We start from the raw sequence: 15,975 nt of genomic DNA, 5'->3' as shown, positions 1-15,975 counted from the left end.
AAATTGAAATAGCTGCTCAGATAAATGCTGACTCTAGAGATATGATGTTAATGCATAGAGGAGAGATATAAGATTTCTGAAGGGGAAAAGTTGTCATTAAATTTTAAAGGGTTTCTAGAGGTTTTAAAAATACTTTTTGCTCTCCATCTGGAGCATTTGAAAGCTATTTATTTCAGTCAGTGGAAAGTCCTTGAGAAAACTGCTTACAAAACAATTTCATCAGTTTTTTTTTTTTTTTAACATGTCATCAGTTTTTAAAGGATGGTAGTTTTATTGTTATTGTTAGGAATAAATGGATACTCAGCTATGGGGTAAGATAGATGATGAATTAAAGATAGTTTAAACAATGCAAGCAGTATGAGTCCCAAAAGATTTCTTAAATTACACATATTTATGTGTTTACATATAGGCACACACAAAGCCCTATCATTTCCTTTTTAAAATCAGAATCCTTGTCCACAGTAGATATTAATTTTATAATATAAAATTTTCTATGTAGCATGATCCAAAATGACACTTCAAAAACTGCTTAGTTTATACAATTAGGAATGTATTTCTAATTCCTATAGTTTAGCAGAACTGAGTTGTAATTAGTGTTTGTGGTCAGAAGATGGCACACTATTATTTCTTAAGATTTACATCATAGCCCTTTGTGTAATTCATGTTCTGTTCACTTTAAAGAGAAATATTTTTCATGCTTTCACAAATGACAGATGTGAGTGAAAAGTAAGACATTCAGAGAAAAGAAAATTTCTCAAAAGTTTTACTTATTACTAATCACTTATGTGCAAATAAAATTTTAAAAATAAGATTAACAGGTAAGCTGTTTTGATACTTTGTAATGTTTTCATCCTTCATCAGAATACATGGTAGCTCTGAAACATTATGCTTAAAATTATTCTTTGACAAACACTAGTCCTCTTAAATAGTGAAAACATAAAAAACGAAATGTATTCTTAAAGTATCTTCTCTTTCCTAGTATCCTAGGGGCACAGTGTTTTATATAATTAATTTAGGATACAGATAAACCACCATGGGGAAGTGGTCAACTCTTAAACACGATTACATCACTCTGTTTTCTTATCCCATCTTTTTTCTTTCTCCTATACTCCCTACTACTTTTCTAGATCTTCAGAGTGACCTGATATTTTTAATAATTACCTAGGTATAGCTTACCCAGGAATGGAAAGTAAGTTAAATATATTCAGTAGTTTATTTACATCATTGAATCATTTAAAATAAGTTGAAAAACAGACCTGACATAGGGCAGTGGGTAGTTTCCAATTGTCCTAGAAAACTGACCTACAAAAAAAAAAAGCTGGGCACAGTGGCACACACCTATAATCCCAGTGGCTTGGGAGGCTGAGGCAGGAGGACTGAAAGTTCAAAGCCAGCCTCAGAAAAGGGAGGTGCCAAGCAATTCAGTGAGACCCTGTCTCTAAATAAAATACAAAATAGGGCTGGGGATGTGGCTCAGTGGTTGAGTGCCCCTGAGTTCAATCCCCAGGATCAAAAAAGAAAGAAAGAAAGAAAGAAAGTAAACCCATCCTTTTCTGTGGTTTACACACCATGATCTGAGCCTTGACACCCAAAGACTACAAGGTGGTGACAATATTCTGGAATAATCTGAGAGAGTTTATTGACTTAAAAGAAGCTTAAAATATTCAAGTAAACATTACTTGATTACCATGGCATGATTGAACTTTCTTTAATACTTTCGCATTGAAAAAAGTGGCCTGTGTTCCCTTTTTTATATCCATGTCAACATAGTGACTCTCTTGTCAAATGTAACTAAAGTGACACTATGGAACTTTTGGTGTCTATGTCGGAGAATGCCAAGCATCTCCTACCTGGTTCTCTTGGAAGAAACACTATGAGAAACCAGCCACAATGTACAATCCAATTACCAAGGACAAACACAATTGAGAGATTATATATAGGTGCTACTGTTGACAGCCCCAGTTCAGTTTTCTGTCAACAACCAGTAAACTGCCAGTTGTGAGAGTAAGCCGTTTTGATCATCCAACTCTGTCAAGTCTTCAAATGACTGCAGACGTGGTCAACATGTTATTACCATTTGCATGAGGAACCCTCACTCAATAAAATATACCAAAAATGTTCCCCAAATCTGCACACTAAGCACTTATTGAAGATAATTCTATTTACTGTTTAATATTTTTTAAAAACCCATTTTAGTATCAATATTAAAAGGTGTACAATATTATACCCTCAGAATCAAAATTGAGCAAAATAAAAATCTCTACTTTAGAAAATATTCTGATGGAATTTTTGGATTCTCTGTAATACAAGCAGTTCACTCAATATAAAAGAGCTCAAGACAAAAAAAGTCAATATTTTTCACATTTTTTAATGCATTTTTCATATATGACTTTATATACTAGAATTTCTGATAAATGCATTCATTCCCTAGGAAAATGTTTATGGAAATGTTTATTGAAACAAAGTAGGTCTATTTCTTATGTCTATCAAGACTTTCTTTGAACTTAATGTTTGCAAAAATGCATCAGAATAAGAGATACAAGCTACTTCTAATTCTAACAAAACATCTAAGAGAATGTTAGTAATATTAGTTATAATGAACTCAGAATGATTGGATTGTAATGAAGCAGAATGACTTTGTTTTGCTTCTTTCATAAATATATAGTCATATTTTCCTTTTCCTTACATTTAAAAAATTACCAAGACATAAGGAAGCAGATCTTACTGTTAGAGACTGAATCATGTCATGTATTCTTTCATTTTTTCATAGTTCTCAAAAAATAAAATTCAAAAGACATTTTAAAAAACAAGATATCCAATGAAAATACAAAAGTAAATTGAATAGCAATTTGAAGAAATTGACTTTGTAACTGCCTCATGTTTCTCAAAAGGCCTAGTGAAAGTATAAATTTATGCTCTGAGGGGAATCAAGAAAGCAAGAACTGGGCTCCTAATTTATTGCTGTGAGAAGACTGAGTGAGAAATAGATGCAATCTTGATCTTTCATCATAGGAAATAGGAAATAGTAGGTTCAGCATATCTGTAAAATACCCACAATAGTATAAATAGTATGAAATACACAAAGTCTACCCAAATTAGGATGATGTTCTCAAAATATTGGGAGTACAAGTCATAATGGCATCTGAATTAAATTATTCAGCAGGATATAACATGCTACTGTTCTTTCCTCTTTCTGATAGTAAACATGATCCCTGATCTGTGTCTCCAATTAATTAAATGCAAGCAGTTTCCAATTAGATTTAGAGACAAAGTAGACTAATGAAAATAATTTTTCAATTTAGACAGAAATAATCATGGTGAGATCTTTATTGGGAGTTTTCCTTTGTGAGTTCACACAAAATTTTGAGACTTTCCTTTTGATTGTAATCTTTTATAACTGATGATTGCATTATTTAATTGCATCTGTCAAGAGCAATCAGAAGTGAGGTGATGAAGGATGAAACTTTCATTATTTTCAATTCAAATGATTTAGTTCATATGTTTTCATTAAAATAAGTGCAGAATAATATTATAGAGCAATTAACAAGAATACATTATAACTCAATTATTATGAATTGTGTGTATTATTTGTTTCCTACAACCAGACAAAAGTAATATTTTATTCATTAAAGGTCCTTGCAAGTTATGAAATGAATTCACATTCTCATGTTTTAGATGGAAACAATTTGCTTTTATTTTCACCTTTATAGGAAATTTCTGTTGTAGAATATTTAAAACAGTGATGTAAGCTATGTGCACATATAGAACTAGATGAAGGAATTTGATTTCCAGCCCAAGAGACAGTTTTCTCTGAGTAAACAAGTATAATATTAAAATATTCGGCCCACCAAAGTAGAAATTTATTTTTATACTTTGAAGTACACAGAAAAATATGTTAAACCTGACCAAGTTGGGAAAATTATACAGGCTAATGAGTAAAGAATATTTAAATTACTAGAAGAGCAGAATTCTAACCATGTCCATAATATTTACTTAGACCTGGTTAACCCATTAAATATTTCTGTGGATTACATTAGATAATTAACTTTGAAAAGATTCCAAATACATTGATATAATGCTTTATACAGTAAATAAGGATACAAACTGCCATATCCTTTAAAAATATGACATATTTTAAAATGTTTTTAGAAATGTTACAACATCTCTGAATAGCAGCAGCAAATAATTGTATATGCCACTATTCTCTAGAACTCTAATAAACATATTAAGTTTCTTTTTGGTCTTTAAGTATACTTCAAGGCAAATTTATATTCAATAATCACCATAGATACTGATTTATTTTTTTCCTTATTATCATGGAAATGAAAGTACTTGGGGATTTCCTTCTTACAAAGCAGAATTATTAAATATCCCTTACATGTCTGGCACTAAACTAAATAATCCCAGTCCCTTTCCACATTTATTCATCCTAATGGTGACAGCAAACATTACAGACATAATATGGCACAATACATTGTCAATAAATTTTTGAAAATTAAAGTGAAAGAAACTTCTTGAATGATACCAGAGAAAAATAAAATGTTACTTATAGGAGAGCAACAATTTAAATGGCAGATTTCTCCTCATAAACCAAACATGCCAGTAGGAAGTGCTAAAAGAAAACAACTCTGAACCATGGATTCTATATTAATGAATTATTAATTGAATCAATTAATTAATAATTAAAAGATTATTAATTATTATGATTCTTCATTAGTGGAGGGAAAATTTAAAAAAACCTCATTAAAGAAAGCTAACAGTATGTGTTATCAACAGAACTAACCTTAAAGAATAGTTTAGGGGTATTCTTGTATGTATAATATGTCAAAATACACTCTACTATCATGTATATCTAAAAAGAACAAATTAAAAAATTAAAAATAAATTTAAAAAACGGTTTGAAGTGGAAAAAATTAAATGAAGATAGAAGGTAGATAGAACTTCAGAAGGAAAGAAAAACAATGGAATGGGTTAAAATTAAGTATAAGTAAAATGAACTATCCTTTTCCTCTTGTTGTTAAAAGCATATTTGAAAACTGAAAAAATATATCATACAAATATTTATTTTTAAAGGAGGAGAAGTGGCTATATTAATATTAGTTAGACTTCAAAGCTAATCATTTGTCAGAGAAAGAGAGACATTATATAATGATGAAAGAATAAATACACAAAAAAGACAGTAATCATATATTTTCGTTCATCAAAAAATTAGAATTTTAGACATACATATAGCAAAAAACTACAGTGAAAAAAGATATACTAGATAAATTCACAATTATATCCATGAATATTAATACCACTTTTTCATCAATTGATAGAACTATTAAACAGAAAATCAGTTAAGGAGGCAAAAGAACTGAGCAATACATCATCAACCAGTACACTCTAATAGATACTTGTAGAATACTCCATCTTCAATTTTGTTGACTTATACTTTTACCCATAGAGCTTTCTGCTGAAACAAGTTACTTAGAAACATGAATAATTAAATTTATGCAGAGTATGTTTTCTAACCAAAATGAAATCAAATTAAAAATCAAGAGAAAGACAACAGAAATATTAAGATTGTAAATTAAATGAAACTCTCCTAAATAACCCACATGTCAAAGAAGAAGTCTCAAAGAAAGCAAAATGTACATTTAGAATGGAATGAATGTGAAAATACAACATACCAATACCATAAACTTAGAACTGGGAATGCTATACTAGAAAAAACAATAGGAAAAAAGGAAAGGCCACAAATTAATAATCTAAACTACTTCAAGAAACTAGAAAGAGCAAAATAAATCCATAGCAAGTAAAAGAAAACAAAAATAAGAGTGGAAATCTATTATAACCAAAACAGAAAATTAGGAAAAAAATCAATGAAGCAAATAGCTAGTTCTTTAAAAAAGGTCAATAAAATTGACAAACCTCTAAGATGACTAACAGTGATAAAAGAGAGATGCTATAAATGACCAATTTGAGAAATAAAAGAAATATAGACTCCACAGATATCAACAGAAAAATAAGGGAGCACTATGAACAACTCTATACACAAACTACCATACTCACCAAATATTAAATTAAAAATCTATTAAAGTAATTATATCCATAAATTTAGAAAGCTTCTGAAAAAGAAACCTTCAGACACAAATTATTTCACTGACTAATTCTAACAAACATTTCTAGGAGAATCATATCCACTTATAAACATTGTCTTCCATGAAATAGAAAAAGAGGGACTATTTTCTCACTAATTTTTTTGAGGATAATACTACATAGATAACAGAATCAGCCATATAACAACATCAACAACAACTAAAAAAGAACCACAGGCTCTCATGAGCCTAGAACACTGAAATCATGACCAAATTATAGTAAATGTAATTCATCCATATATAAAAAGCAATGTATACAAAGAGCAAATGGGGTTATGCCAGGAATAAAGATCTGGTTTAAGATATATTTGAAATTCAATCAATGTAGTCTACCACATCAATAGACTATAGAAGAAAAATGGCAAGATATTATCAACTGGTACAGAAGAAACATTTGGCAAAATTCACTAGTCATTCTTGATAAAGGCTTTCAGAAAATCAGAAATAGGAAAATTGAGAACTGTATTTCTCAAAATCCTAATCCCTTGTGCCTAAAACTATGACCTTATTTGAAATAGGGTCATTGCAGAGGCAATCAATCAAGATGAAGTCATTCTGAATGAGGTAGGCCATAATACAATATGACTGGTGTTTTTTTAAAAAAAGAGACAAAGAAATACACAGTGAGAAAGCCATGTGACAATGGAGGCAGAGATTGGAGTGACGTGTGCATAAACCAAGGATTCCCAAGAATCATCAGCAACACTAGAAGCTAAGATAAAGGCATAGACCAGATTCTTCCCTAGAGTCTAAAATAAAGCATGGCTCTGCCCATGCATAATTTTTTAATTCTAGTCTCCAGAACTGAGAGAAAAGAAATTTCTGTTTTTTTTTTTTTAAATCTTGTTCTAATTAGTTAATTTCTGATGTTTTAAAGTCACCAATTTTGTGCTAATTTCTTATTGCAGCCCTGGAAACCCAATATGGAGAACGACTTCCTTGACTTGATGAAAATCACCTTAAAAAATCCTACAGCTAACATTATAACTAATGGTGAAAGGCTGAATGCTTTCCACCTAAGTTGGAATAAAGGCAGTGATGTCCACTGTTATAACCCCTGTTCAATATAGCACTGAAAGTCCTACCAGGGCAATAGGCATAAAAGGAAAGCTAGTCATACATATTGGAAAATTTGTGGGAGGCATGAATGTCTATGTAGGAAATGCCACAGAGCCACCAAAACAATGCTTATAGAACATATAATTGCTTCACAAATTCAGAGGATACAAAGCAAACACAGAAATATCAATTGTATCCTCTCTATATTAGCAATAAATATGTGAAGACTTAAATTAAAATCACAATGCCATTTATGCTTACTTCAAAAATGAAATGTCTACCTCTAAATGTCTAAAACTTGTACAGGATTTATAAACTAAAAATTAGGAAACACTGATGCAAGAAGTCAAAGGTCTAAATAAATGAAGAACTGTACCATATATGGTATACTTTCATAAATACAGTAAATACAGAGTTTAGTAAAGTAGTATATGAAATTCTATAGTGGAAATTATAAATATCAGTGATTTGATCTATGGGTTTAATACATTCCTTTCAAAACAGAAGCAGATATTTTGTAGACACAGACAAGCTTATGTTAAATTTATATAGAAAGATAATGGAAATAGAATAACAAACAATTTTGAAAGGAAATAATCATGAGAGGGAATCACACTACTTGAGTATTGGCAGAGCATAAGTAGAACAGAACTGAAAACCCAAAACTGGATCAATATAAATATATCCACTTAATTTTTGACAAAGTAGCAAAATCACTTTCATGGAGGAAGGATGGTCTTTTTTAACAAATATTGCTGAATATTCATAGGAAAAATAATAAACTTCTACCTAAACCACAACCATACACATATGATGACTTACATCACTGTTTTAAGTTTGAAATAGATTTTAAGAGAACACAGAAGAAAGTCTTTGGTATTTAACACTAAGAGTCCTTAGACATGACTATGGAAGTATGTTACAAAAAGGGAAAAATGATAAATTGGACTTTATGCAAGATTAAAATCTATGGCATCCCCAAAATTCTGTTAAGAGGTTGACATTAAGAATGTAGAAAGAATTTTCAAAACAACAGTAAATAAAAAAAATCCAACTGTGAAATGGGCAAAAGAAATGATGACTTGGCATTCCTTTTTGGATAAACAGAAAAGATCTTGTTATGCTCTATAAGAACAGTAACTGTAAGAGTTCGTTTTGCTTAGATATGTCCAGTTTATTTTTCAGAGAGCCTAATTACAAATTGAGTCCTTGATAAATAAAATTCTCAACAAAGTCCAAGTTTGTGATCTTCCTCCCTTTTGTCATCTGGCTCCAAATACAACAGGTGATTATACATTTCACTGTCATTTATTTTTGACCAAAGTGTGTAGAATGAATTCATGCATATGCAGTCCCTTTGGTAAATTCATTTTGGTGGCAAATACAGTGCACAGCTGTAGCCATCAAGGAATACAGGCAGTCAAGTTATCAGTTTTAGAAAAAAGAAACAATGTTTAGTACTTCTTTCTCATATTCCTGCTTCTTAGGTCTTGTGTAGATCACTATGACTCAGTAATATGAAACCCTTATTTCTCCACACACCAAAATTTAGCTCTTTGTGTTGAGAGGACAATCTTACCCTTATTAAGAAGGGATCTGGCTCTTTGCTCCCTTATTGCCATGTCCTGAGCTGTTTTCTTTGCCATGTCCTTCTGCCATGATATTCTATGTCAGCTTGGGCTCAGAGCCATGGAGTTGGTAGACCATGGACTGAACCTCTGAAACTGTGAGTCAAAATAAGCTTTTCTTCTTAAGTTGTTCTTGTCAGGACTTTTGATCATAGCAAAGAAAGAAGCTAACTAAAACGAATTGGTACTAAGACATCAGGTTATTGCTGTGACTAACCTGACCACGTAGTTCAGAAGCCTTTGGAGTTGGTCTGTGTGGGGAGGAATTTTGAAAAGTTTAGAGATGCAAGCTGGAAGAGCTTTAGCATGTTGAAGGCAGAGCTTAGTAAGTGATTCTGGTGGGAGCTCAGAAGACCAGAATACCCATAGAACTGTAACAGGAAAGACTGGGCTCAAGAGGTTTCAGAGGAAGACTATGGGAAACAGGACTAGAGCCATTCATGTTATGTTCTGACAAAGAAATTGTGTATATTTTGCTCAGACCCTGACATTCTCTGTGAGGTTGAATTTAAAGGTAATGGACTAATTAATTTGATGGAGGAAATTTCAAAGGAGCACAGCATTAAAGGATGGCATGAGAATTGCTGATAGCTTTCAGCCAAATTAACGGCGATAATCAGGAGCAGAAAGAAGAGCAGAAAGATTTGAAAAACTTGTAGTTTGGCCAGAAAAGTGTGAGAATAGTACTATACTTAAGGAAATTGTGGCTTAAAAAAGAGATTACAGTCACTAAAGAAATGCTAAGTGCTTTACCTAGCAACAATAGGAAAGATGGTTTGGGGGCATCTCGGGAATTGGCAAGACCACACCCATCTCAGGCTGAAAGTTGTGAAAAGTGTGAAAGGCTGAAAATTCCTCTGGGAAGAGCCCATGTAGGCACGTTGCTTGCACAGGGGGTCACGGTTTCACTGTGATCAGTTACCCAGGCTACTGTAGCCATTGTCCCAGGTAGCTTGACAACTGCTTGAGATGATGGCAGACCTTTATGTCAATCCATGGTGCTAGGTCTGCAGGCATGCAGGATGCTGAAAGTTAGGAGGTCATGGAGGATCCCACTGAGATTTCAAAGGAAGGCCTGGGAGGCCAGGCAAAGTGTAGCAGGAATAGTGGGCTACCCATGAGAGGGTGATATGTGAAGAAGTAAGAGGGAAGCCAAAGTTGCAGTGGAGACCCTCAAAATTAAGAGAGTCAAGTAACATGTGATATCTGCTGAGGAAAGAAGGAGGAATGGAGCAGAAACAAGACAAGAGAGAGGCCATGTGACTGCAACCAGCAAGGCCATAGGGGTGGAGCTATGCAAACTCTTCGAAGAGAACATCATGATGCTATGTGCCCCAGATGATTGGATTGACATGCAGCTACAGAATTTGTTTGCCCAGCTGGATTTTGGTCTTGCTTTGGTCTTATCAAATCTCTCTGTGCTTCTATTTCTCCCTTGTGGAATTGAAATGTTTATTTTGTACCATTATACATTGGATATATGTAACTTGCTTTTGATCCCTACAGTGGAAAAGAGCATAGTTTTGTTTGTGTCTCCGAAGAGATTTTGGACTTGAAATTTTGGTAATGCTGTAACTGTTAAGATTTGGGGGACTCTCAGAAATGGACTGAATGTATTTTGCATTGTGAGATGCACATGAGCTTTGGGGAAGCAGGGATGGAATATTATGCTTTAGATATGAGATACCCCTGAAAGCTTATGCATGAGACAATATACACATGTATTACCTCAATACCTCTGAAAAGAGGTAAAACAATTAGATTATAAGACTTATAATCAGTGGATTATTCCACTTAAATGGATTAAATGGGTGGTAACTATAGGTAGATAGGGTGTGACTGAAGGAGATAGGTCTCTGGGGGTGTGCCTTTGGTGTATATATTTTGGCCCTGGTGAGAAGAGGCCTCTTTACTTCCTTGGCACCATGCTCTGAGCTGCTTTCCTCTACCATGCCCTTCCACCATGATGTTATGCCTCACCTCAGGCCCAGAGCTATGGAGTCAGCATAACATGGACTGAACCTCTGAAACCATGAGCCAAAATAAATTTTCCTTCTTTAAAAAAAGGAAGAGATCTGACTTACATGAACTTTGTATTAAAGAAAATTAAAATAATTAGCAACAGATCTTACTACTTTAAATACAAAATTCATATGGAACTCTAGTGTAATTTAAAATATACAGAATTCTCTCCCACTTGACTGGATGAGGTAAACAAATCCTCTCCCCCAATGGTAACTCTAAGATGGATAACCATTAAAAACAACAATTTTAGTAGTCTGGAAATTGACCAAATGCAAACACAGACTGAGAGGTGCTTATTCATAAAAACTACTGAACTTCAGATAAAAACTGAAAGAAATCATATGTGAAAGACCACATGTTATGTTGTTTCATTGATATGAAATATCCAGAAAAGGCAGGGTTATAAGGATAGAAAACAAATCAGTGTTTGCATAAGATTAGGTATGGGAATAGGAGTTGGTTACAAAATGAATCTGTATAGGCTACCCAATTACCTCTACTTAGTCAAACCATTTGATGTTCCAATACCATTAAAATTTACTAAAAAATGATCCATCTGTCTTTGAAATAAAATATTGAAACATCTTTTGAAAACAAATAGAAATATTATCCTAAATTTAAATATCTAATTATTTACCTTTGCTTCACATTGTAGACTCTATATTCCAAGTTTTAAATAAACATTTATGAAGTCTATAAAGCTTCGAGTCATAGCAGCAATACCACTCTGGCTTAACCAGGAAAAGATGACCTACAGGATTTTCTATCTTAAATTTTATTCCACAATTCAGCATAAATTACATAATAAAACAAGTTACATACTTTTGGTTGATATATTACCTTGTCTGACTTGTCAGTCTAAAGTCAGTAGTAGATTCCTTAAGTAAACCAATTCCTTCAATGTCAATGATATCATCTGCATCAGGCTCAGTAGCAATCAACAGCATGGGAAACTTCCAGATTCCATCTGTTATGCACTCGATTTTTAGTGTAATATGAGACCTTAAATATAAAAAGAGATTTTAAAAGCTACTATGGAGACACAAGAAAAGAGAACAAACATAGCAAATCAATATCTAAGATCAAAATGTAAGTAAATTTGAGGTTTCATCAAAAGCACTGGGTCACATAATTCTTAAATAATGTAGATGACTGTTAATTACATTTTAGAAATACTTTGTGGTAATTTTTATATTATCATTATCCCTTTGAGGTAATTATTTTTGTAGAGTATCTTATCTGGTTTTTATTTTCTAAAAACCAGTAGTTTGTGTAGAATGGACTCTGAAAATTTTCTATAACCACCATAGAATATCATGGTATTTAAGAATGTCAGAGTTGACAAATAGGTTCAAGTTTTATAATAATACATATTCCATTTGGGGATTTTTTTTGGTCAAAATGAACCATTGTGAGAAATATGGTCTGCTAACATCTGCAAAGCTCCAAATTAATTGAATTTTTTTTTTTAAGTAAACTGTAATTGGTAAAGACCACATACACGTTGCAGAATAGCAATATAATTGAATGGCAGTTAAGGAAGAAAGTTAACAAAGATAGACTTTCAAAGTGTTTGGCTAAGGTGAAGAGTGGAGAAATAGGATAGTAGTGGGAATTGAACAATGATTTTGTTTGTTTGCCTGCCTATGGTGGAAATGGCTCAAACACATAAGAATGTGGTTGCAGAATCCTAATTCAGGATTGAAAAATGAAATCTCAAACTGATTACCTAAAAGTATCAGAAAGGATAGCTCTGGAAACTCTTTTCCTTTGTAGGTAGGTGTAAAAAATTGTTCAGCCATTTGGGCAGCAACTGGTCAATATTTTACCAAATTTGAACACAGCACACAATAAACCAGCAACTCCACTATTAGTAATTTCCCTAGAGATGTGCTTCCAATATTTCAGGAAGTGATAAGTATGATGTTTATTTCTGCATTTTTGATAGCATTGTTTATACTTCCAAAAAAGTGGGAATGGCTGAGCACAACTGTAATTTCAGTGACTCAGGAAGTTGAGGCAGGAGGATCAGAAGTTCAAGCCAGCTACAGAAACTTAGTGAGGTCCTAAGCAACTTAGTGAGACACTGTCTCAAAATAAAAGGGCTGGGGATATGACTTAGTAGTAGAGAACCCCTGGGTTCAATCGCTGGTATTAAAAAAAAGTGGTAGCAAAAATTTTAAACTGTTATTTCAATAGGGTGCTGGTAAGAAAAAAGTGCATTACATAGAAACAATGGAGTACTATGCAGTATAACTTGGCCAATATCTAGTGATGTATCATTAAAGTTAACACATCTAAAATAAAACCCTAACCCTATACCTCTCTCACACTTTCTTGTTATAGAAAATTAAACTGTATTCCTTTCTTTGCACTGTTTTCAAGAACTAATTTTCACACTTCTTACAAGGAAGAGAGAGAACTTCCATAATTTTGACCTATTATTTTGGGTTTTTTTTCTTATTTCAGTCTCTCTTCCAGTGAACTGTCACCAATATATTTGAAACGGGGAATAGTAGAAATAAATGAACATGTACATAAGTGTACAAAACACAGTTGTTAAGTTACATCAGATCATTTCCAACACTTACAGAATTTTATGAATGATGTATACATGTTTTCCTAAATCAGTTCTCCTAATATTAATCCTTCAATAGTTTCCTATTGTTTCTAGCATAAAAGATGGATCTACTGCATGAAGACCCTAAATGATAAGAACCCAACCACTCTTGTCAACCTTATTTCTTCCTTTGTTGATACCAAACATTTCTTGTTCCATGTCCTCTGCATTCTTTCCTCACCTCAAATGCTTTTCCCAGCTGTTATCATCTATAAGATTTTAATTCAGAAATCACTCCATAGAAACCTAATGATCCACCTTATCTGATGTACATCTTTCAATAGTTCTATATACCCTATTTATTTCCTTCTCAGGACATTCTGAAATTTGCTTGCTTACTTATACATTTATTTTTCTGTTATCTATCACTCTCACTAAGCGAAACACTCTGAAAGTACAGGAATTTTGTTTCTTGTAGGAATCAAATGATTTTTTAGTAAATTAATGTACATATTCAAATGACTATTGCTGAATAATTCCATTCGTCAGGCCAATTCTTTGAGAAAGCATGAAATTACCACGTTGACATTTGAGGCCTGTAGTGGGGAACACTACTTAATTTCAACGATGGCATGATTTTGGTCAATGTGGATTCACAACAATGCATATATGTGATATCATCTATTCTAAGTTATCTCCCCCAAATTTCAACATAATTTGAGGTTCTCATTATGTTCAGATCCTCAACAGGTAAAAGTTTCCAGAGAAAAATCAAGCTAATATAATTAGTATTTCTGAAGATAAAACATGACAAATGATATCAATTCTCATTTAAAAGAACTGTTTAGATCTGTGTTCCATATTCACCAATGACAATGTTGTTCTCCTTCTAGTTGTTGCTGGATATTCCATATCATTAAACTAATACAATTACATAAATAAATGTAAAAAAATTCTAGCAAATGAACATCGAAAACTATGAAAATGAAATATAAAAGAGGCAATGTCAACATTTACAGTGCACTATTTTTTTGTGACTTTTATTTACTACTGCTTCCTGAAAATGACTCTGGTATTGTTTTGTTATTAGAATCATATTCACATATTCATAGCCACTTTAAATATATGCATATCTATATCAAATACACAGTTGTAAAGTTTAAAGGTGATTAAAAGCATGAGTAATATTTTCAGTTGTTTTGTTCATTGCCAAGCTTTATTTTATATTTTGTATATATTGATTCTGATCAGTATCTCTTCAATCAAACACAAAAAAAATCCTTATTTCAGATGTGACATAACATATAATATTTACAATTGCTAAGTGTCAGTAGCCCAAAGAGTAAATATAAAGCCACTGGATGAAGTTTCCTAAAGGACAGACATACAAAGCCTATTATTACACCTCCGCTTACATTTTACTAACAGATGTGTAATGTTATGGTATTAAGTGGTAAAGAGCAATGAAAGAAGTTACAATAATTTAGGCATTTTCATCATTAGAACTGATTCTGTTCTGAAAAGTAGCATTCAGAAATATATTGCTGTTGTACAACACTTGGTCAGTTTCTTTAAAAAAGATGTTATAAAATAGGTAGTGGTTCTCTTCTGTTAACGTGACACTAATGAGTTAGGGAGGTCAGTGTCTGAAGGATAGCTTAGATTTCCAACCATTTGGGCAACATTAGAATACTTTTCTTGGTTTATTAGCTGGAAATAATTTAACCCCAAACATTTCTCTTAATAGCATCAAAGAAGTAATGTAATCCAAATATTGAAAGATGGAAATAAAAATCAACCTTATTTAATTTAGTTAGATTAGTTTAGTTAGCAACACTAGTTAGTTGAGAGTAATAATATTATTTAAAGCAAAAGAGAAGGAGAGCAGGTTTACCTCAATGGTTTCTTTGGTGTAAATGTCAGATTGAAGACCAATGATATCATTTCATGTTTGGTATTACAGCTTTTGTTGATCAAATATAAAGCCAAACAGGATTCCAAGTTAGACTTCATAACTTCAGCTTCAAATTCTATTTCATATTCAAATTCACGTATTTTAGAAATTGCTAGGAAATCAGATTAAAATACATTTCAATTTAATGAAATATGCAGAAATTGAACATCAATTTATATGCCAACACTAGTCATGTGCAGGTATTTAGAAGAAAGGAGAGACCATAAATTATCTAACTCTGTGTTCATAATGTCTAGTATATTACCAGTTATATAATAATATTTATATTTCATTAAAAGATAAATAAATGAATGAATATAGAAAGTAAACATAGAAGACAATTCTTGCCATCCTTAAATCCTTATAGTTCTGGATTATGAAGTAAGAAAATCCCAATAGAACTTAATGATCAATATTAACTATGAAATAGAAATGACATGAGATGTACTCTATATTATAAATGTATATTAAAAGTCTATAGATGTGAAATATATGAAGGTTTAAATTTGATTTTAATTCAATTTAAACAATTCCAAAACAGCATGCCAAACTATTACAGCAGGATTCTCAATTTTAGATATATTTTAATAAAAGTTTTCTTTATGTTTT

At 32.2% G+C, this 15,975-nt stretch overlaps 1 protein-coding gene across 1 annotated transcript in view; it reads right to left on the bottom strand.

Moving 5' to 3' along the window:
* The window catches only part of Cfap47 (cilia and flagella associated protein 47), a 403,733-nt gene that overhangs the window by 19,686 nt on the left and 368,072 nt on the right, over window positions 1-15,975 (bottom strand). The window contains 2 exon segments of the mRNA XM_047535909.1: window positions 11,693-11,854; window positions 15,307-15,478. Coding sequence (XP_047391865.1) covers window positions 11,693-11,854; window positions 15,307-15,478 — 334 coding nt within the window.

The sequence above is a fragment of the Sciurus carolinensis genome, chromosome X (assembly GCF_902686445.1).
Source record: "Sciurus carolinensis chromosome X, mSciCar1.2, whole genome shotgun sequence".
NCBI lineage: Eukaryota > Metazoa > Chordata > Mammalia > Rodentia > Sciuridae > Sciurus > Sciurus carolinensis.
Note: the sequence above shows the minus strand (reverse complement) of the source record. Positions and strands in the feature narration are given on the sequence as shown.